The 23067-nt window shown below is 38.0% G+C and overlaps 2 protein-coding genes across 8 annotated transcripts in view; one reads left to right on the forward strand and one right to left on the reverse strand.

Moving 5' to 3' along the window:
- sema6e (sema domain, transmembrane domain (TM), and cytoplasmic domain, (semaphorin) 6E) overlaps positions 1-23067 on the forward strand; it is a 200590-nt gene that overhangs the window by 85788 nt on the left and 91735 nt on the right. The gene's annotated exons all lie outside the window — the stretch shown is intronic.
- LOC119781859 lies at positions 20143-22054 on the reverse strand. The gene is made up of 2 exons (XM_038282468.1): positions 20515-22054; positions 20143-20292 (listed from the first exon to the last, which is right to left on the reverse strand). Exon 1 carries the CDS (start codon positions 22036-22038, stop codon positions 20770-20772), a length of 1269 nt encoding a protein of 422 aa, XP_038138396.1. The 5' UTR covers positions 22039-22054; the 3' UTR covers positions 20143-20292; positions 20515-20769.

Raw genomic sequence — 23067 nt, forward strand, 5'->3', positions numbered from 1 at the left:
TTCACTTGCTGAATGTTCACATTGGGTTCTGGTTCTCTCTATTCAAGTTGGCTTTTCAAAGCTTCACTGTTCTGTGATCCCCTCTTTTGGCTGGCTGTGCACACGTGCAGCTCGGGACCAATGTGGAGTATACTGCCTCAGTCAAAATTAAAAGAAGCCCACCATGGTGGCAATGCACTCTGCTGACAGCAGGTAAATATCTCTGCTGATGGCGGATTGACTGTTTGAGAATAAGGTTTTGTTATTGAGCTGCATCTCTGACATCGGGGTGGCATGAGGGCCCCCAGTGTCGGGACCAGTGATGCATCAATGCAGGTTGAATGGGACAGAATGGCAGTCAGTGAGGGTGCACAAGCATGAAACGCGATCAGACCACTGAGTTGAATGGAGGTGTTCTTCTGCCAAATGCTGGAGAAGAGGAGAGGGAGGCAAAAAGAATGAAGGGCATTGCTTTCATATCTTGTCACCCACTCACTTAATAATGCAGGCACTATGTTGCTGCCGCTGAGGAAGAAGCTTAGTTTTGATGTATGAACATTTGCTCAATGCCCACATGCCAGGAAAAAGCTGAAAAGCTCTTTGTGTAGATCATCAAAACATAAAGCAGCTTTTTGAAAAAAATAAAATAAAACGGCTTCTGTTCCAATGTTGCCAGATTTACAGATGAACTTTGATAAACTTTTAAACCTACTGATTTGTTTGATTATAAAGCAGTTTATTGACCTCAGGTTTCTATTTTTTTTATTTTTTATTTTAATATCTGCACGATACATATTTCTCCACCTGGATTTTCAGTCAGGTTAAAGAAAAATGTCTTTAATTTCGAGCCTTGGTTTGAATGCAGCTGACTTGTTTTTTAGTTCAGTCTAAATTATGAATATTTTTGTTTTGGCTTAACAGCTTTTCAGTAAAAAAACACACAGCTGAAGTTTTGATCCAACTTTAAACCCAGATTCTCTCGTGTATCTGTTACACACTGGAGTCCTTTAGATGCTACTTCATTATACTTGTGTCCCCTGTGTATTTTTCACTTGCACTGACCTTTCTCACTGGTTACTTAAAAGGCTTGTGTCTTTGCCTCTGCCCTTATTTTCTTTTTAGTCTTTTTCTCCACATTTTTTTTCCCCAAGTCATGCTCATGTTTAATGTTAAATGAGGGCACTGCCACACTTGGATGTGCTGTGACAAATTGGCACAGAGGAGGCAGATGGTGTTTGGGAGGAGACTGGTTGTCATACCATTTGCTGCAGCGACATGAATTGATCTTTGTGCCGCAGAGAAAACACACATGCTCCACTTGTGTAATCCTGACTTTGGTTACTTTGTGCGAACCCACACAGCACACCCCTATGATCCGCATGCCACCCTATCCTACACATGGCCCCATTAGTATCAATGATATGAGCAGTGGAGGCGCAAGTTTGCTGTCAGAGGGTCTTCGCTTGGATCCGCTCAGAAAACTGAAAACATGCTGAGGGATTTCACAGAGAGACAAAGCTTAGACTAATGGCATACTTCTGGGACTCTGGGAGCTCTAATATATAACTTGCGATAGATGCATAGCATTATTGGTATTCTGTTGATGACAGCAAGCTGTACATGTTTGCAGGCTGTTCTATTTACAGAACTTCTTTTCTTTAACAAAGTTTACCCTCGGGGCTTTAGTGAGACTTGACTTGAGTCCCCCTGGATGTTTTTCACTGCAACATGATTTTTAGTTAGATCATAGTTTGTCTGACATGGAGTGCCATTGCTCATTAGGCTGAGTCCTGGGGATGTGGAAGTGCTTCCCAGTTGGGTTTTCTTCAGAAATGCATGAGTTTGTTTTTTCAACTACGCTAATGGAATCTAAAATCACCATAGACTGCCACCAAAGAGTTATTTGCGCAATGCAAAAGTTAAACTTTAGACTTCATATTGCTAAAGATCTCTAGATCACACTATAAAATTATTAGCATCCCTGCTGATGCTTTGCTTAACCCCCTTTTTGCCAAATGAACAGTCTCGTTTTCCCATATTAATTGTACAAAGAAGCATCATACAGAATATTTTTCTCTTATCAGGTAAGCCTAGTATTTTAAATACTAATAAAGTAATTATTTGTGATGAAATATTTTGTATGCTGAGTTTGCAAATGTTCTTTTCCTCAGCCTGTCAATAGAACAATAAAGATCCATTTTCATTTTTATGTTGGACACCATAGGCCTGGGTAATTTAAGAAGTCCATAATGCCACAAAATTATCAGTGTCTGACAGAAAGGGTTACCCAATGCTACAGCAGAAATCTCCACTATTCTTAACAGCTTGGAAGCATTTAGTCTGATGGAAATTGCTTAACAATCCCTTCAAAAACTACTTTGTGAGTAAAAAGCACTTTTTTAATTTGATGGAGAGTTTTTTAACTCCAAAATCTAATTCTCACTGTTTCGGTTTTACTTACTGCAGGTATAAGCAACTCAGATTTGTGTTATTTCTCATAATTATCCATCTTGACTCATTCAGGTCAACACTCATCTTACTTGGTATGTTTATTTTTTTCTTTCCGAACTGAATACCAATTGAAACATTTTGTTTGCTATTTTGAAAATTCTCTAACACCAAAGGTTCTCCTTGTCAAATTTGAAAGTAAAAGTTTGACACCTTGAAAAATTTAAAAAGGTAAGATGTAATTACTAAGCCTGGGTGTCTTTACTAGTGGTTTAACTTTTGCATTTTCGTATAGTTAGCATTGAGCCTAGAGCCCAATGCAGGGACATTGATGCAAAGATCTGTGATGCTCTGAATTTTTGCAGCAATATATGTAGAACTGATGACTTTCTTCACCCCCAGATGAGTCACAGCTTCTTTAATATTTACCTATTTGGAATGCTCTTGATAATCTTTCTGATAGGTTTTGGGATTTATCTACTACTGGATATTTTTCTTGTACCTTTTTTCAGGTTTTACTGGTATTTTTATGTTTGTATCAATTAATCCTTAAGGAGAAAAACTGAATTAATTGAGCTTCTATTGGAACTCTACCTCAAACATGCCAAGCAGAAGCCAGTCTGATAAGCATACACAGTTATGCTTACATGTCTCTGCTTGAGGATCAAAAAAAGGCCAAATGTTCTAACAGATTTTTCACTGTAAGCATAAAAAAATCTGCAGGCGTTTTACCCAATAGCCAGCGGTAGTATTCACATTCTCTGTATTCATACTGAAACAAAAAGCTTCCAGACCGCAGAGTTTATACCAAATCCGCAGCTGAGTTTAAATAAATCAACCCCTGTGAAAGGAATGAAGCCCTGCCAAAAGAGTAAAACTGGGTCTTCAGTGTCAGCAATCATAGCTACACACCAAACAGCCAAACATCTGTGTCTAAAACATGATTCAAGAGCTGTGGATGGGCGCTGCAGTTAACTTTTCACTCAAATCTCACATCTCTGAACAATTTAATCCTTTTTCTTCTGAAACATTTATTCAATTTAAATAATGAGACAAGGATTACTTGGCCTGCAACCCTCCAGTGCTTAACTCCAGACTGTTTACAATTACTATTTAAATGAGTTAAGGGTCAACAGTCATTTCTTTCCTGTTTTTAAATAAATAAAGGTCATAAACAACAAGATCTAATTTCAATGTTTGTCTGAATATTATGGAAATGTATTTTACTTTTGAATAGCAAAGGATAAAAACAGGATTTATTTTTAAATGGGACACTAACTTTACTGCTTAAAAAAGCAGGAAGGTGAACAGAAGTGAATATATTCTGAAACATATTGCCTCTGAGGGTTTTCCTTCGAGTCAATGAGTCGATGCAATCAGCTGGTTTTTCTTGGATAGAAAACTTTGAATCAATTTGACTGCATGATCTGGTGAATTGTAAAGTTCCTTGAGATTACATGTGCTGTAAATTGGCGCTATATAAATAAACTAATTTGAATTGAATTGAAATAAAAATGTCTTTCAAAAAAAAATTGTACAACAGACACTGTAATAAATGCATTTCAAAATGTGTGTATATATTTCCTGCTTTTATTTAGAAAAATTAAAATCACTTTGTAATTGACTGAAATTTTTTTCATTAATACTAAATATAATATTCCAGCACTTGTATCGATTTGTAAAGGTCATAGGTGCTCTTTGAAAAATTTCCATTTACTTTCAGCATTCAGCCGACAAAATAGTTTGAATGATATGTTTTTTTTCTTGGATTCAGTACATTTACAGTGGTGTGAGAGGAAACTTTGAAGTCTTTTAGATCATTTACATATTGATGATATTCAGGTTCTCATTTGCCTGGTAATACACAGTGTCATCAACCTTTATATAACTCCGGTCCACATCAAAACTCATCTGTTTGGACAGTTGGTTGAAATCCGATATGCTGCTTGAGATGGAGGAATTGTTTGCCTTGTGCACAGCTTGATGCTGTGTGCTTCCATATGCAGGCCAAAATGAAACAATATATTTTCTATTTTTATTTATTTGTCATCCAGTTGGATAGAAAGGACAAGAATTGGTCTAAAAACTACAATGTAAAATAAAAGGCTGTTTGTTAGAGTAGCTATCTTTTTGTTCCAAAGAACCTTAAATAAACACTTCATGCATTATTCTGTTTATGAAGAGAAAAATAAATGTAATTATTTATTTGGTGCAGAATTTGTTTCCTTTCCCAGAAAACAATTCAATAATTAATTTATTAGTTCTTGTAGAACAGAGTTCTATAAAACCAAATTAAAAATGGTGTGAATGTGGTGAACATTATGTTTACAACCACCTTATATGGGAAAGCCAAAATGCTGGGTACACAGTGCACTGAATTATAGGACTGTGCTTCAGTTGAAATACTTGGAACTTAGAGAATCAAACAAGCCTCAAAGCTTTGTGTCTTCTAATGACAGAATGTGCTCCATCATTGAGAAGACTGATTAAAAGCCCTTCGTCTCACTGCCTGTGCAGTTGGAGCATATGGCTGCAGGGCTTAAGCATAGAAAGAAGACATCTGCAGTAGCAAATCACTTGGACAGAAGTAAAGAAATTAAATCACAGAGATTAAAGAGAATCATCTCATTCCATTTGTGGAGGGATGCCACATTATTGAATGCAAGCATTTTCTTTTCTTGTCTTTTTACTTGTTTTCTTCTGTCACAGAAAGATGATGTTCAAGTAGAGGCCATCTTTTACCTAATGTACTTTAAAGATACTTATCATTTTTATTGTGCCCAAATCTTGTTGTTGATCTCCTTAGACAATTTTTCTTGAAAGCTGTAAAGCATAATAAAGATAGACCGATACACCGTCTGGCTATTTTTAAAGTATATTTGGATTTTTTTCTTGTATCGTGCCGGCTGATATGCGCACATGTTCACCGATTCATTAGTGCATTCTGAAACCATGCCTCAAGATTGTTTGAAATGCATGTGTTGCTGCCCCTCAATTTGCTATAAATTGTTCATCTTTTGTTTGATTTATCCATGTAAATGGAAGAATAATGATATGTCCTCCCCAAAAAAATGGCAGGACATATCATGGATCAGCTAGACTGATGTTAAAATAATCTCTATATGCATGGTCTTTAAAAAAAACCTGTATCAGTCGAAACCTTTAATGTAAATTGTTCGATAGTTAGTTTGATGTGTTCCCATTTTGTCAAGTAGCTCTTTTTGTGTTTATGGAAAGCCACTAGGCCATAAACTTTGAACATTTTAGGGCACAAACTGTTACAGTAACTATGTGAGCTAAAGAGATTGTGTTTATGCTGTAGGTCCTTTATGTGTATTGAGACTGCACGATGATGGCTTGTTAACCAAAAAATGACAAAATACTGTCAACTTTACTCAAGCTGCAAAAGTCACACTTCAGAAAAAATGTTTTGTGTGTTGTATTGATTCAGCTAATATTTAGAGAAACTATTGCAACTGTCAAACTCAACTAGGCTCTTGAGTTTGTCTTCAGCTCTAAACCTTCACAAAGTTAAACATAACAATGTGCTCCCCTGATGGTTTAAAACGTAATTGCAGCAGGATTTCCCAAAGTTATGAATTTAAATTAGGTTTAATTGGTACTGAGAGACATACAGCATGCCAAGAACATATTCCAGACAGTAGCACAGAAGCAGGCCTTCATGTTTACACCAAACCTTGACCTCTGACCCATTTGAAAGTTGCAAATCAAGACTCGTTTCACAAGGCTATATTTTTCCAATCTGCTGTTGTCAAGGTTTGGTGTGCCTGTGTAAATTTTACCTTCAGTTTCATGTTTTCAGCTGATAGAGGAGTGGCATTCGATCTGGTCTCCTGCTGTTCTCCATCTGCTTCAAGGTTACGCACATGTTTTATATTCAGAAATTATTCCAAAAAAGTTGAAAAACAATTGACTATGACCTGGACTATGACCTTCACCAGCATTCAGAAATTGTATTTTTAATACTTTGGTTAAAGAGTAGCTGGGTGATTCTCATAAAACTGTCTAAACTTTTGAATTATAATTCTGAGATATTTTCTTTGTTTTTTTTTTTGTAGCATAACTTGAGTTTTAACCTAATGTTAGAGATCAATTCATTTTATTCAATACATTTTTAGAATGTTTTATTTAATTATAATTCATTATTGTAACACATCTTTTAATGGTGATAACTTCATATGTTTGAAAGACTGAACTTTTATTTTTATTATGTATATTTTGTATATTTCCAAAAGCATCATAATGTAAAGTTTCAGCAAAATGCTTGTTTATATGTTAACTTGAAATATATATATTTTTGTTACCATAATAGAATTACTTTATACATAATAACTACTGTTGTGTAAATTTGTCTAGTAAATGAGAAATACAATTTAGTCATTTGAAAAGACCTGACAAAGGCTTCATTAGCAAGCTTAAGTAACCTGCAGTCTGCCACCTTGAATCAGTCTTCTTCTTCTCCTCGAAGGCCTTTTTATATAAACTACAGTACAGCAGTTTGCATTTCCAAGGTCTAAATGTCTTTATGTAGAAAGTTTCTCTCTTGCTTTTGACTGAAATTAAACTTGTGTTAACTAGGAATTAAACAGCTATACCTAATAAATTGAAATTGAACTTAATTTATCTCATACTGGAGAAATTCACCTCAGCATTTAACCCATCCCCTTGGGGAGCAGTGGGCTGTCACTGTGCAGCACACAGGGAGCAGTGTGGGGTTAATGGGTCTTGCTCAGGGACCCAGAGTGGCAGTCTGTGGGAGTTGAACTCAGGACCTTTGGGTCCCAATCAAAAGTTGCAATTGATTCAGTTATGATGTGCTTCAAGGATGAGATTTGGTAACAGCAGTGATAGAATTTTTTTGCTGTACCAATGCAGCACATTGTGTTAATTTGATCTAAAAGTAAATATTGCGTTTCATATTGTAAACAGAAGCTTTACAGGTTACCGTGTAGAGGAGGATTTCAATTAATGATGCCTTGTGTTGTTGATGATGGCAGCAAAAGCGTTCTTGTTGGAGCTGGTGAGGTTTCCACAATGGTCACCTTGAACTCCAGAAAGTCATTCTTTGAATTTACCTGACTGTTATCAGTTGTTGCTCGGCTTACTCACCCATCCCCCCTCCCCAAAAAAACCAAAACCTTGAAAAACAACCATGACACTGCTTTGCATTAAGTGTTCATCTCAGTTATTTGCCGGATTTATATTTTCCACATCGAGCACAGATTCAGCTTCATCAGTACCCAGCACATAGTCTTGAGCTGCGAAGCAACATAGCACCTGCTCATGAGAAATATGCCACGGTGAAGCGTCAAGGTCGTTGAGGGGGAAGATTTCTCAAGTGGGCTGAAAAGTCATCGACTGAGTGAGCAAATACAGCCAGGTGGCTGATGAACTCCATGAATAGTTTGACAAACCCCATCGCTGGTGACAAATTAAAGTGTCAGCGGCCGCTTTATGTGGCTCTATATTTCCTGTGTTGATTGTGATAAGCTCCACCACCGAGCAAACGGCGCATAGCTGTCTGCAGAACAGTCTGAGAACCTATTGAGGACAGGTCAGCTGTTACAGGAGACCTGGGCAGACGCTTGTCTCTATGTCTCTGTGTATTGATGATAGCGGACATCCAGACGACTTAGCCACAGATAAGGGCAGGCAGAACAGATTGTTGTGGCTTCTGATGTGATCTGTGTCAGATACCACAATCAGACTAAAGGTGAACTTTTATTGTTCCAGTTTTCAACAAGCATTCTACTGACGTCATTCAGATAAATAGAATTTGTCCTGTACTTATTTTTTCAAGGGCCTTTTGGATGTCACTGTGCTGTGCAGCTTATGGTTGTACAGTGTGCAGTTAATGTGCAGTAGAAAAGATTACATTCTTGGAGCTTTAAATAGGCCTGCATGACTTTAGGAAAATGTGATTACATCGTCAAATCAAATGTCTTTACATATTAATATAGCAATATTTGACAAACACAGAACCGTGACATTGTAGTCAGCTTCTAGAAAAAAAATGTAATATTACCATCAACAACAAGGGTTCATCCAAATTTGGTGTTATGACACAGAACAAGTTAGCAGCGGTTGCTTTGTAATTCGAAAACATTTCCAAAACTTTAGATTTACATATAATTTATATTTAGATTTATATTTAAGGTTTTTATTCTACATTAAACAGGTTATTATCACTAAATATATCACTGGTATACGTAGAAAACCAGAATGCATTGGTTTGCAGTATTTGGCATGAAGTTTTTTGGTGGTATGCAACCAATATTGCTGTTAAAACTAGGGCTAAACAATGTATCTGTTCCTAGATTAAATGCTTTAACTACTATAGCCATTGTTATTTAAAGCAAGATATATATTTTTTACACTCCTAATGGGTTAGTTGTCAGCATACAATACTGCTGAATATACTTAGAATATCATCTCTCATATAAACCTTCACATATTTAATCGTAAAAGAATTTCGAGACACTTTAATTCAGACAGACCTAAAGTTCAGACAAAAGTCTACAAATCTTTTTTTTTTTTTTTTTGCTCAGTTGATCAGTGCCAGATGTTTTAGAATGTTTAAAGTATGAATGTTATGAAGCAGCGATAGTTGCTGGCATGCACCCTGCTCTCTCTGCACTGGAATTTTAGCTGCTGCATTCGCACGTTATCAGTCTGTCATTTTCAGTAAATATTAATAGGTCAGTGGCTCAAAATATCTGCAGGTTTGGAGTAAATGTTGAAGGCGCATTCTTATTTCTATCCTCTTTGCAAAATGTGTTTTTAAATTGAAGACCTTAATAGCATGTGCAACAGAATTTACAATATTGTGCTGCATTTCTTGCACACACCAACAGAATGAAGACAACAAAGAAAATCAATGCAAGGAAAAAATAATGCTGCTGTATGTTTAGATTTAAAGAGGAAAACGTTAAAATAAGAGAGTCTGGCACTATTTTTGGGCATTATGTGAAAGAGATCAATTGATATCTCACTTTGTTGTTTTAAATGATACTGAAGTGCATTCCCTAATGATATTCAACTTATTTATATGTTTTCAGGCTTCTAAAGCCTCATATATTATTCCGACCAACACCAGTGGTGTTTTGGTTTCCAGCCACGTCAAAGCTTTGAAAGTTAAGATAATTCTAATCAAAGCTTTGAGACCTGGAATCAAAACAGGTCTGCTCGTATTGATTCAGCCTGACCTGTGTTTTTCTCTATAGATTTTGCCTTCAAGAAGCTAGACTTCATTTTTTTTAATCTTAAGTAATAGTTCTATGAGTTTCTTGAAGATTGTGCTCCATGGTTGGATTTTCTTAGTGACCTTTCTGTTGTTGTTTAAGTCAGCTGAAACTTTTTTTCAGAAATTTAAGACACCAACTCAATAAATTACTCTTTAAAAACTGAACATCCAAAGATACTGCATCTTTTCTTCACAATTATTCCAGGTTAGTTCGTGGTTATCTTTATTCAGCCCTGAAAAATGTGTTGAAAATGTAACATTTTTGGGGGTTAAACGGTTTACCCAATTTCAGCTTAGATAAAAAACATTTGACATCAGCCATGGTTAGGCCCATTGACAGACTAATGGTTTGTAAACCTCTGTGTTTGAGTTGTTTTAAAGATGGTCGAATCCATCCATCCATCCATCCATCCATGGCAGTCTCTCTTGTATCATTATACTTCTACCAGTATCCTGAACTGCTAATGCAGCGTAGGGTGGATCAAGATACTGCAATAGACTTTGTTACCGTCTGTCATTTTGGAAGACAAAGTAAAAAATAAAGCTTCATAATGAGTTTAAGAATATTTCTTTGAAAAAAGTAACTAGCCAAAGCTACTACCGGTAGTTACTTTTCCTAAAAAGTATCTGAGTTAGTAACTCAGTTACTGCAGAATCAAACACTATCTAAAAAGTCAGAGAATGTACCGCTCCTACTTTTGTTTTTTTTTTTGTTTTTTGGTTGCACTGCTCTACATTATAATGAAAAAAAACATCAAGACTGTTTATTCCAAGCATTTCTGAAAAAAAATGGCCAATGTGAGAAACCTATCCATTTCGGTTTAAGTATCAGCAATTTGTTGTGACCACATATAAACGGTACCGTAAACTACTCACTCAAGTCCTAATGTGCTTTTTTGCAAGCACACAACTGACGTAGTTTGCTATTCTTTATTTAACCGAATAAAAATAATAGAAAATGATTGTGACCTAATATCCTTTCAGAAATGAAGTTTTAAACTTAGACAAACCGTTGCTCAAATAAGAAATACCTTTTAAAGATGGCTGACAAAAAGGTGAAATACATTGTCTCTAATGCCTGTCTGCATAGACATTTTACAATAGAATTCCACTTTGTTTCGCTCTTGAACGCAGACACAATCAGCCTGTTGTCAAGGCAGCTGCAAGAGTAATGGCCCCAGGTCTGCTCCTGAACACAGACTAATGAGAAGCTCAAATCCGACAAGCACACTGCATTTATCACGCACTCACACTTAATGACACCACCACCCAGACTCAACAGCATGCTCACACCAGTATCTGGCCTCTTTATGGATGGCCTTGTTTGTCCCCTCACTTTCCTATTATTAAAACTGTTTGGTCAAAGCTAGTGGAAGGATGTAGAGGGAGGGGAGAGGGAGGAGAAGAATGTGGGAGACTGTTCATAGCAGACTCTGGTAAGTTGAAAACTTCTTATGTTGAACATTCAGAGATCTGACAGATAAATATAACACGCAGTGCTTTCATCCTCTTTGAATTGTAGTTTTATCCAAGGCGTGACATAAAGCCTGGAAGAAGTACTTTTCATTTAAAGAACTTAAAAGAGCAGTCTGTTAAGGTAGTGTGTTTTAAAATGATAACCCATCTGACTGAAAATAAATTCAGAATAGCTGAACATTTTAGATAAAACTCAATCTTCTGTTCTGTAATTATTCATGCTAACACTAAAAATAATGACAGTCTTGCCTGTAAAATACATCTTCATAGCATGATTTCAGTGTTTGAGGAAAGGAAGGAATGCTTTAAAGAAGGTTTGCTCCCCAATTAGATGGACTTCTAACAAAGCTCTGCTGCCTCTAATGACCGTTGGAGTTTTAACAGAGATAAGCCCTTATCCTTTTTAAGCCCAGGAAAGGTAATCTTATCTGTAGCAGGATCAAGGCCATGCGTTAACTCACAATTCAGAAAACGTAGACTCATGCGGAAAGATAAGCACCTGATTGACTGAGTCTCGTGCCATGAGGGCCTCACGTTTTCAGGACAGTGATTGAGGCTTTTAGAGCAATTTGATAGATGGATTTATCGAAAAACTGTCAGATTGACTACTAAATCCAAATAGTGCACTCCTTGGTTTTATGAGGGTCATGTACCATTCACTAAACATGGTCAATAAAGCCCATTGTTTTGGTATAATTACAATCAGCCACAAAAGTTATATATATTAGTATAGTTATATTGCCATTTTACATTGGTTGACCTATGGGTTCATTAAATGGTTTTCTTTTATTGCTATTATTTCTGCTTGTGTAATCCCAAAAATAATGATTTGTCAGTAAATCATAGTTGCACGGGCAAAGACAAGAAATCAGGTAAATGAGTCAAAACTGATTTAAATTTGATGTGAATAGAACTTTAGTAGTTATTTATTCCTGTCAGTTGGACTATAGGATTGATACCTGATGTAACAAATTTGTTTCCAATAGGTAGCTAATTGTACAATGGAAGTAACTGGTTTTCAACCTTATTACCTTTCTTTTTTCTTCTTTTCATTGATCACAAACTTAAGAGACGTGTTCTTGTTGATTTCCAGTACATGTTGCAATGCTTTTTTTCTGTATTAACGAAGCTTAAATTATGGAATCAACAAGGAATTGAACATTCAGCCAAAGTAAATGGAGATTATTCCCCGCAATTTCTGAACATAAGAGGAACCATAACAAATATGTATGTGAACTCCATACACCAGAACCCTACTTGTTTACTTCTTTTTCTTTGCTGACAAAAAGCCACCAGAAAATGATCTTTACCATTTAAAGTTATTAGTAGGGAGAACTGTTGCTCTTTCACAATTTCAGAGATTAGCAGCTTTTGTCTATAAACCGTTTCCCATAGCGACCTTTAGGAGCTAGTTGCTATTTAGGTATATGTGCAAGTAATTGCTTAAATCCCAAACCAGAATAAAGGTAGGATGGTATAAATGGGTATATTAGGGGTTAAGTGGAAGGATTGCCCTTCAGGGACTCAAGGGACTGTGTCAGCTAATAAACACAAGAAACTGCCAAAAATCCTTTAAGATAAATTTATCCTAACAGTACAACATTTTAAACCAACATACACTTAATTTTAGGCTCACAAAAGGACTCTGCAAACCTATCACCATCCTGCCATCTGCAGTTTGTTTCCAACAACTATTTTATCTTTTTTCATTTCCTTTTGTTTTTTTACATAGAAAATGTAATTGTTGCCTCTTTCGATGGAAGAAAGGATGACACTGACTCTAGCATCGCATTCGAGTCAAAGTAAATTGTACACCCCAATAGACAGCCATAGAGAATTTAATCTCCAAATGTCTAAATGAACTCCTAGGAAGCGTTCAGAGGCATTACCAGAGAGGATAGAGTGAAGGGTAAGTCAGTTTTGCTCTTTTAAATCTCACCTACTGCATCAAATGACTAACCATTGTTTGTTTCTAAAATACATCCTGTTAGACTAAAGATTGTGATTTATTATCTAGGTGCTTCCATATAAGACAACATCATTCCTGCGGTCCTTTCCCTCGTCATTGGTATTTCTTCCTTCCTGTTGTCACGGTTCATGTCCCATTTTACTTTTGATGCCTTGCTCCTGCCTTATCCCTTACATGTTCCATGACTCACTGCAGGCTTTGATTAGGTGCAAAGAGCCTTACTGCTCTTTGGTGTATTCTTGCCTGTGGTCACTGACTTTTGCAGAAGTCAGTTCTTACAGCCATAAAATGAGATAAACGGAGCTTGGAAGCTGCCAGGGCTTTCAGTATGGGTCTGGATGATATCATCAGGTAAAGACAGCAGTAATAAAAGTGAGGTCAGTTGCCACCATGGGCTACTACCCCTGAATGCTGCCGCTGTCCTGATAAGGATGTGGTCTCTTTTCATCTCCTCTTTTAAAACTTGTGGGTGTGTAATGAAGCTGACATGCGGATCTCTAGTTTGAGTGAAAAACTGACAAATAATCGGATGCATGCTTAGAGTAGAGTATGTTTGTCCCAACGACAATGATGAAGCGTTTAATCTTCCAAGGAATGGCGAACCACACAGGCATGATGATGCCATTATCTCTGTGAAGCACTCTGAACAAAAAGCCTTACTTTTACTCTTGATTTATATTTCCCTTCATCAGCATCGACCACTCAGTTCGCTAAAACCTTGTGAATATAAAACCAGGGCTCATTCCTTTTCTGCCAATTTAAAACAAATATTACCAAATGTTCTTTTGTCCCATGGACCTGTGCTACCTCTTCTTTCTATCCGTGTCCTGAAAGTCCTGTTGGGACAATGTGACAGTGATGGATCTTCTCGTTGACGGCTGTGTGATTACCTCCGCTTACAAGGAATAAAGGCAGTGGAGGAATCTTCATAGCTCTTTATCTTCCTTTGATCAAGTCTAAGCCATCTTGTCTTCCTGTGTTTTTTTTAGTTTAAATCTCAGATTCAGCTAAGCTGAATATGTGGCGGCCTCTTTTGTCAAGACTGAAGCAGGAGGTCCCTCTCTTGAAACATGGTGACATAAAAGGCTTGTCACACAGTGGGAAGGCAGTCTGATGGGCACAGGAACACGTTAACAAAGAAGTTCTGTCATCACTTGTAGCACATTTCTTTTAGTGGAAGGATGTGTTTTAGCCGCAATATTTAGAAAATAATTTGTACCTAAGTGAAAATGTAGATCAAAGAAACTCTTTCTTTATTAATGTACACCAGAAAAAAAATGGTCCTCTTGTTAAGGAGTCTAACATGGAGGACATTAGGTGCAATTTCACCATGATTGTTCCCTTTCAGTTTAAAATGCATGCAGGGATTGCTTCGGAAACATAAATTATCTTAAATTCGCTTGTATGTGTCCCTGTAGAATTGGCTTTAGGTGATTGCACACCACTGTTTTTTCTTTCTCTATTTATTTGTGTTCTGCTGTAAAACCAGAGTTACAGCTCAGAGTCTCTTTGGCAAAATAAGCTCCTTACTTTACCATTTGGACAGCAGAAGTGTAATTCTCTCTGTGGTTCTGTCCAGCTTAGATGAAATTCTCCTTTTGTTTTCAAGAATTTATTCCATGCTGTCAGCAGAATCTGCATCTTGTAAGCCTTGCCTCAATAACAGAGAAATCAAAGCCTTTGTTGGTTCACTGTCATAAACTTGGACAGGCAGAATGCAGTGCTAACTCACCCAAACTAAATTTAAAAGGGAAGGCAAACTTTGTTCCTCGCTGCTTTTCTAAAGTCCTTAGTTTGTTGTTTTACCACTTAGGGATAATCTAAACATATCAGCAACTGCCTGGTTTGCAATAGTCATTTGGCTTTGAAAGGATATTAAGGATACTATATTTCTCCTTTCCTGGCAATAAAAAACAATTTCTTCTCTGTAAAGATTTTCCACAGTGCTGTCAAATAAAGACATACTTAACAGAGGTATTAAAAGCAAAGTGATATGTAATTTGTTTTTGGTAGGAAAGGTTATAATTTCTTTATATCAATACTTTTCCTCACAGTCTTTATGTTAGACTTTGGAATACTAAGATTAGAACTCAGCCCCATGTGTGCTCATTTGCAGGTTGATCTCAGTATCAAAATAACAGCAAACAATTTAATTCATGTATTCTAATTTTCAAACAAACGAATAAAGATCCACCAGTGTTTTTCCCCCTTGAATGCCCAGTCTTCTCAAGAAAACATACGGTGCTGGTTTATCTATGTCATCCAAATGTTTTTCTTTCACAGAACTCTCTATTATTATGCTTGGACAGGGGAGGGTTTACAGGAACTATGTCTCTCTGCTTTGTGTGGCAGGGGTAGTAAGGGAAAAGAACTCGAAAGAATATAAAAATATAAATGTTAATCAAGATCTGTTTTATTTCGCTTAATTACATGTACAATTTTAACCCTTGTATCAAAATGGTCCTACAAGATTTGGCTCACTGATGGCACTGCTGGTGGTTAAGTGCTTATTCCTAAGTTAAAGGGCCCTATTTTATTCTATTGTTTCTAATAGAGCATTAACCTTTTTCAGCCGTATGCAGTAATGATCCGCACTGCAGATGATAGTATTACAGTATGGTCATTTTTTAACTTAAAAAGTCTCTCTGATAAAATGTTTATGAAACATTAATTCTATTCCTGCATAAAAGGGCCTTTTAAAACCAATTCTGTGTTTTGTTTTCCTTTTTTTTTTCAGTACCATGTTAGATAATACCCCTTTTCCACCGACTCCAATTGGCCTGGCTCTATTCCACTGCGCCAATTCTAAAATGTTTCCATTTCTGCTTTTTCAGTATTGTTACTGGCTTCTTTAGCGTTGCTTGTTAAAGTGTTACTTTAATACCTACAAAGTTGAATATAACTCTGTTTCAGATAACATTTGGTCCCATTCCAAATGAGTGTAAAATTTACACTATAGCAAGTGTCAGTTTTTCAGAGTTAATCTTACTAATATTTGTGTCAAAATCAAGAAGACATCTCAGAGACTGGCGGGTAACTGACACCATATAGAGTAAAAGTTACACTGCATGGCTGTCAAATTTTACACTGATTTACTCCCAACACGAGCAGATTTACACTGAGTATAGTTGTAACTACTCCATTTAGAGTTAAATAGGTTAGCTCTGAATTCTTAACACCCATTTTTTTTACTGTGTACCTACCAAAAAAAGCAGAATGGAGTAAAGCCTGATCAAGTCAAGCCAGAGGCAGAGGGACACAAGTTGAGCACTCAAAGCACAATTATACACGGACCTGCACTAAACTATTCTATACTGATGAACTTCTTCAATAATTGGGTATTTTATATTTCCTCAACTAATTTCATGTGGATATAACTCTGCAAATACTTTTTGGGACCTTTTTATACTTTTTCCTTTTTGTGGAACAGTCTCAGCATGCATGCATTGTCCATGATATGATCTCTCTGTTGAAATTTCTTTTAGATTTTTTTTTAATAATCATAAACAAAAAGAAGTTAAAACAAAATAACTTTTTGTTTTAACTTACCACTTCATAATTATCATAACAATTAAAAACGGGCTTAAATGGAAAGTCAGCTGGACTTTCATACTGACCAAAATTCCAACTGCCTTCCTATTTAAGCCTGTTTTGTGGTTTCCAGGACCAGGATGACTGAGAATTTGCACAGACATCATCAGAATTACTAGAAATAAATTCTTTAAATATCCCTCTGGCTGTGAAAATGGTTTTACATAAATTACCTTCTTTAAATATAATTGATGATCCAAACTAACTGAGGATATTGTAATATATTTGGGATATCAGTAAACAAATGGGGTTGAAAACATAAGTGTGAAACAATAGATGAAGTTAATAAAATACTACAGCTGCAACTTATTCTGTGATTTGTTTTGCTAAACCCACTCTGTGAATGTTAGATTATCTAAACACTTCAGCATCCAACACTAAGCATTCCTTTGGGGTTTTCCTCAAGTCGATAACTTGGCTTATTTCAGCTGCTACATCAGATTAAAGTCCCTCAAGTAGAAAGGTGAAAATGAAAACACGCAAAATTCAGAAAACAGAAGCACTCAGCTTTTCTCAGCTAGCAGTGAATTTCACATTTGGGGCCTCGGGGGAGTATCCAGTTATGACGTCCTTCAGGGAGTGACAGTGCTTGGATTTTCGTCAATACAGGGTTCAGGTAGTGTGGCCCTATAACATTCTGAATTATTGATGCCAAAGAGATTGGATGCCAGTTAACATTCGCTGTTATATATGAGGAGTTGAAGGAGGGATGAGGGTTATTGGCGAACATAAATGCCACCCAGCATATTCTTAAACAGATCTGTTTGATTAGACACCTCTGGAGAAGTTCTCATTCTAAATGCCACAAGCACCCCAGAAGATTGAAGGTGCCTCTTGTCTGTCAGAGGGCACACAGGGTTAGGGGGAGCTATAGGCCTCTGAAGATTAATGTAAATAATTAACAGCAGGCAGACAAATGAAAGGGATCTCACTGATGCACGCCCAATCCCTTCTCCTCTGATGGTCCTTTGGGCTTTTTCTATCCCTTTGCAAATAGACATGAAGACGATGGATTGTGCCTGCAGCTTTTTGCCGATCGATCAGAGAACCGCCTCTCTGTCTGAATCCTGCTTTAGATCCTTCTGGGTGAAGCCTAGCCAGCTTTTTGTCTGAATAAAGAGGTCCTGAGAGCAAGCCTCACTGGAGGCACTCGTTTTGTTGTCTTAAAGTTTAACTGAGAGTACTTGATTTTGGACAAAAACATAATTTTTATTGAATTTTGCTTCTTTAATTAGAGCCCAATATCTTTATGCTAATTCTCTCAGAAGCTGGTGTGGGTCAAATGAGTCAAAAAAACAGCTTCTTGAACTTTCCTCTCTGTCTGTTAGCTCGTCTTCACTTCAACAGAAAGTCTCTTAAGATGTGTCATGAAAGCTCAAGTCTAAAACGCAGTCTAATCTGTAGGGATTATTCATTGAGGACCGAGGTGCAGTCATTTGACTTGGGGTGACAGTCAAAGGCCCCTATGAGGGGACAAGCCATCACTTGTCTGAACTTCATAGATGTAGGGTCAATGTAGCTTTCCCCTGGGAATGAACTGAGTGACAGGATGGCAAAGAGGGTCCCAGCCTCTTCAGACAGGGGCATTTCAACCCAAATCGCATCCTCCCCTTTTTACCTACAACAGCAGACACTTGGGGAGTAAAAAATACATTGTAGTGACACAAGGCAGCTGACGTACTAATCCAAGAACTTAAGGCCTAAAGGGGCTGTTGATTTTCTACTCCTTGTAAAATGCAGGAAGCCACCCGTCATTGCACTTAGACCATGAAAGCCTAAACTAAGGAAATTAGTTAAAATTATCCCTCAAGCTATTTTGTTTGGGGCACTGTTGGGCCTCTGAAAATTAAAGAAATCCCCAGCTGCTTTATCTGACATGTTTTTATTAAAATACTGAGACCTGATCTTTGCCCGGTCAATTGTGTGTATTAGCCACCTACCATCTAGTTTAAAAGGTATTCAGTACCTCTCTGGAGGTCCTAAATTTGACACATAGTTAAAGAGTTTAGGGATGCAAAGAAACACTTAATGAAAGTTCAAAGCTTGAAATTTAGCTTGAATGAGGAATGTTTAATTCTATAAAAAAATCTGTGTAAAATTTTTACTCATGATTTTAATACACTACAAATTCATCCTATTAAAATATTCAGTTTAGCTGTTAACAGGACATTTAAAGGTGTTGTTTATTAGGAAGTGGTACTTATGCTTGAATAATCTCTGGAACCTTCTCTATCTGCTATAGGAGCTGTTTTCTCATTTTTTGCCCAAAGCTCCAGGATATAAGTTTTGCCCAAGTAATGTCTGCATGTTTAACTGTTGGAAATAAGTAGGAAAGTTTGCTCAGCTTTACTTAGCTGATTATCAAATACCTCTGGGTTAAGATAGAAATGGATACAAATGAAAAGCAATTTTTTTTGTAATATTAGAAAATAATAGTCTTATGCTTCTGGAATAAACTTTCCTTTACACCGCCTTACAGTTTTGCATGTCAGCTGTTGCTGGTTTTTGTGGAGTTGACTCCCAACATAAGAATGATGCAAGTTTTGGAGAAAAACAACTTGGATCTGATGGGGCTGTGTGATTGGTGTCATGGGACCACAATCAGATCAGTGGTTCGATGAACCTTCCTAAAGGAGAACTGGGAGGGATAAGTTGGCCCAGGACACAACAAAACCATCTTTGTCCAAACAACAACCATTTCTATCATGCGCTGTTTTTCCTCCTGTCACATTTCTACTCACATGTGGTTGTTTTGACAAGGCAATAGAACCTTTGGGTGGAAGCTCGCCCCAAAAGCCAGATAGCTTGACATGTAGATGTTTCCTAATATTGGATGAAGATACTCTGCCGGCAATCCCTGTTTGGACCCAGCAACCTTTGTAAAAGGATTTTTAAACTTCAAAAGCTTCTGGAGCCAGTAAATGGAGGTTTAAGTAGTGCAGAAACCCTGCTTTAAAAATCTATAACCATTTATTATCTTACGTTTGTTATATAACATAATATGTAGGAAATTAAAGCTATCTCTGTCTCCTGTTACTCATAAAAGGTTCATTCTTCTTGAAATTATCCTTACAAAGGGTAATGTGCCTAATTTTGTCCAAGTATTACAAAGAGTCTAAGAATCTGCTGATCAGATAAATTTAAAAATGTCAGAGTGAAATGTGGCATACAAAAGAGGGGACATTTGTTGACTGTCCTGCTTTATTGATGTTAAAGTTTTAACATCAATAAATCTGTTACTGCTATAACATAATGTTGCTCAGTTTTAGAAACTTTTTAACTTGAGGACATTTAGTTAAACTGAAAAATGCATACTATTAAATTCATCCACCACTATAACAACAGTTGATACCTTTACAGTTAATTTGTTGCAGAAGTTCCTGTCTTCAGTATTTTGGAGCACACAGATTGTACTGTTCTCTCTATGTGTTTTGCTCTTGCGTGAACACAGATAAACAGCCAGCCAAACTCCTTATTCAAGAGCCAGGAAGTGAGCGGCTTGCTCCTTTATTGTCTTCTTACAAAGTTAGTCAGCATTTCTGACTGCAATGAATTCGGTGTAAAACTAGAAAAGAAAGATACAAAAAAATGTCTTAAACAGCCATGTAAATATCAGTATTAACGTATCAAAGTATTAGCTGCTTAATATTAACTCAACAGGTATTCTCACAACAGGCTAGCACAGCAGCAAATTAGCAAGTAAACACAACACACTGCTGTCACACAAAATATCAATAAAAGATATCAACACTTCTTATCGAATCTATAAACAAGGAGTAACACTTACAACCATTGCTTTCTGAGAGATTAGCTGCATTTTTGCGGTCCTGAGACGATGTATACACGTTTTTTCTCCTGCTAACGTTTTTACTTCCTACTTCCGGTTCGGCAGATTTTCAAAATAAAAGCACCCGAAAATACATAGAAAAATAAAGAACAGTATATTAACATTTCGAAGTTGTTTTTAAGTGTCTTTTAAACATATTAAACATATTCAGGGCAGAACACTCCCCGTCTGGCATTTATTGATGCCACTTAAGATTTAAATGTCCCGATTTGACCTCTGGCTTTCCTTTGCCAGGAGTAAGACCACCTCAGTAACAGGCCTTAAGAATGTCTTTACTTTATCCTGTGATGTTGTCCTAACCTCAACTTTGCGGACTCTCCCATCACCGCTTGGGCTCGTAGATGTGACCAGACCCATTGGCCACTCGTTGCGGGGGGAATCACTCTGTTTAAGTAGCACAATGTCTCCGACTTCCAAGTTGCGACATGCTGTGTGCCACTTACGCCTTGGTTGAAGGGTATGGGGGTATTCAGCTCTCCATCGTCTCCAAAACTCATTAGCAAGTGCCTGCACCTGTCTCCACTGACACTTGAAAAGATCCTTTTCGTCGAAACTGCCGTGTGGAGGAGACACACCTGGTTTTTGGGTCAGCAGCATAGCAGGGGTCAGCAGCATTGGAGAGGAGGGATCGGAGGAGACCGGGACTAATGGTCTGGCGTTGATTATAGCGCACACCTCTGCCATTACAGTACAGAGCACATCATGAGTCAGGTGAGTATGCTTGGTTCTCAGCAGCATGGAATCGAGTATCCTCCGGGTCACGCCAATCATGCGTTCCCACACCCCTCCCATATGGGATGCATGTGGGGGGTTGAATTCCCATGTGCAACCATTCTCATTTAAGTACTTTGAAATGCTGGTTTGCTTTGGATCGTCCGGTCCCATGCCCAGTTCGGAGCTGGCTCCAATAAAGTTTGTGCCCCGATCTGATCTCAGCTGCTTCGCTGGCCCTCTTAAAGCGAAAAACCTTCGGAGGGCGTTAATGCAGCTGGCTGTATCCATCGACTCTATGACTTCCACATGCACAGCTCTGGTGCTCATGCATGTAAAAAGTATGGCCCAGCGCTTGCTCTGAGCTGCGCCACCTCTGGTGCGTCGGGTGAGGACTTCCCAGGGGGCAAAAACGTCTAATCCTACATAGGTGAATGGCGCTGAAGAGCTCAGACGCTCGGGAGGGAGGTCAGCCATCTTTTGGACCTCAAGTCTTCCCCTCAGCTTGCGGCAGGTGACACAACGATGAAGGACTGAACTTATTAACCTTTTGCCAGCCACAATCCACAGGCCTGCAGCCCTGATTGCACCCTCTGTGAATTGTCGCCCTTGGTGTTCAACTTTCATGTGGTAATGATTCACCAGTAGTGTTGTGACATGACTTTGCCTTGGGAGAATGATTGGATTTCTCACCTCTGGACTGATTGATGCATGTCTCAGACGTCCTCCGATCCGTAAGAGGTCATCGTTCATGAAAGGATCGAGGTTCAGGATTGCTTTTGTTCTTGAAATTGCTCTGTCTTCTTGCAGTGCAGTGTACTCTTCTGGGTAAGCCTCCCTTTGAACAGACTTGAGTATGACCCGCTTCGCTGCTGTCAACTCTTCTGGAGTACGAAGTCTGCTGCATCGATGCCATCCTTTACATGTAGCTGATGAGTCAGATCTGAATGAACGAGTTTGATGGATCAAAAAGGAAACTGCCCTCAGCAAAGACCCCCAAGTGGAGAAACGTTGGAAACGTCCTGAGGTGAGTTCACATTCATTAATGCAGGTAGCAAGGGTGGTCAGTTGAGGTCTTACATCTGGATCTGTTTCGGGATCCACCAACTTAAAGGTCTCTTTTGCTTCAGCCAGGAATGGTTTGTGAAGGAACTCTGGCCCCGTAAACCACATGCTGTTGGTAAGTTGAGATGCTGGAACAGATCTGGTGGCCAGATCAGCTGGATTTTGACCTGTAGGCACATAATGCCACTGTTGAGGGGAAGTTGTCTTGCGTATGCGGTGAACACGGTTGTGTACATACACAAAGAATCGCTTTGTTTCATTGCATATATAACCAAGGACAACTTTACTGTCACAATAAAACCTCACTGCATCTGGTTTGTGGTCAAGCTCGTCAAGGATCAGTTCAGCCATCTCGACGGCCAGCACAGCTCCACACAGTTCGAGGCGAGGGATGGTGGGTTCGGGTTGAAGAGCCAGCTTAGCCTTTCCGAGCACAAAGCTAACTCGACACTGCCCATCTGTCATGACAACTCTGAGGTAAACTTATGCCCCTATTGCCCAGTTTGAAGCGTCAGAAAAAAAACATAACTCTGTATATGTGGCACTGGAGAGTGACCGTTGTATGTAGGAGCGAGGTAGATGGAGGTCACTCAGGTCCTTTAACGATTCTTTCCATGTTTCCCATTTGTTTAACTTGTCTGCAGGAAGTTCAGTGTCCCACTCGTGAATGTCAGCAGAAAGTTCTCTGAGCAAAGCTCGTCCTTTGATGGTCACAGG

The sequence above is a fragment of the Cyprinodon tularosa genome, unplaced genomic scaffold (genome assembly GCF_016077235.1).
Source record: "Cyprinodon tularosa strain WSP-4 unplaced genomic scaffold, ASM1607723v1 ctg183, whole genome shotgun sequence".
Classification (NCBI taxonomy): Eukaryota; Metazoa; Chordata; class Actinopteri; order Cyprinodontiformes; family Cyprinodontidae; genus Cyprinodon; species Cyprinodon tularosa.

Excerpts from the sequence above, each read along its gene's own strand:
- LOC119781859 (XM_038282468.1), bottom strand. The coding sequence starts at position 22,038 with ATGAACGATGACCTCTTACGGATCGGAGGACGTCTGAGACATGCATCA.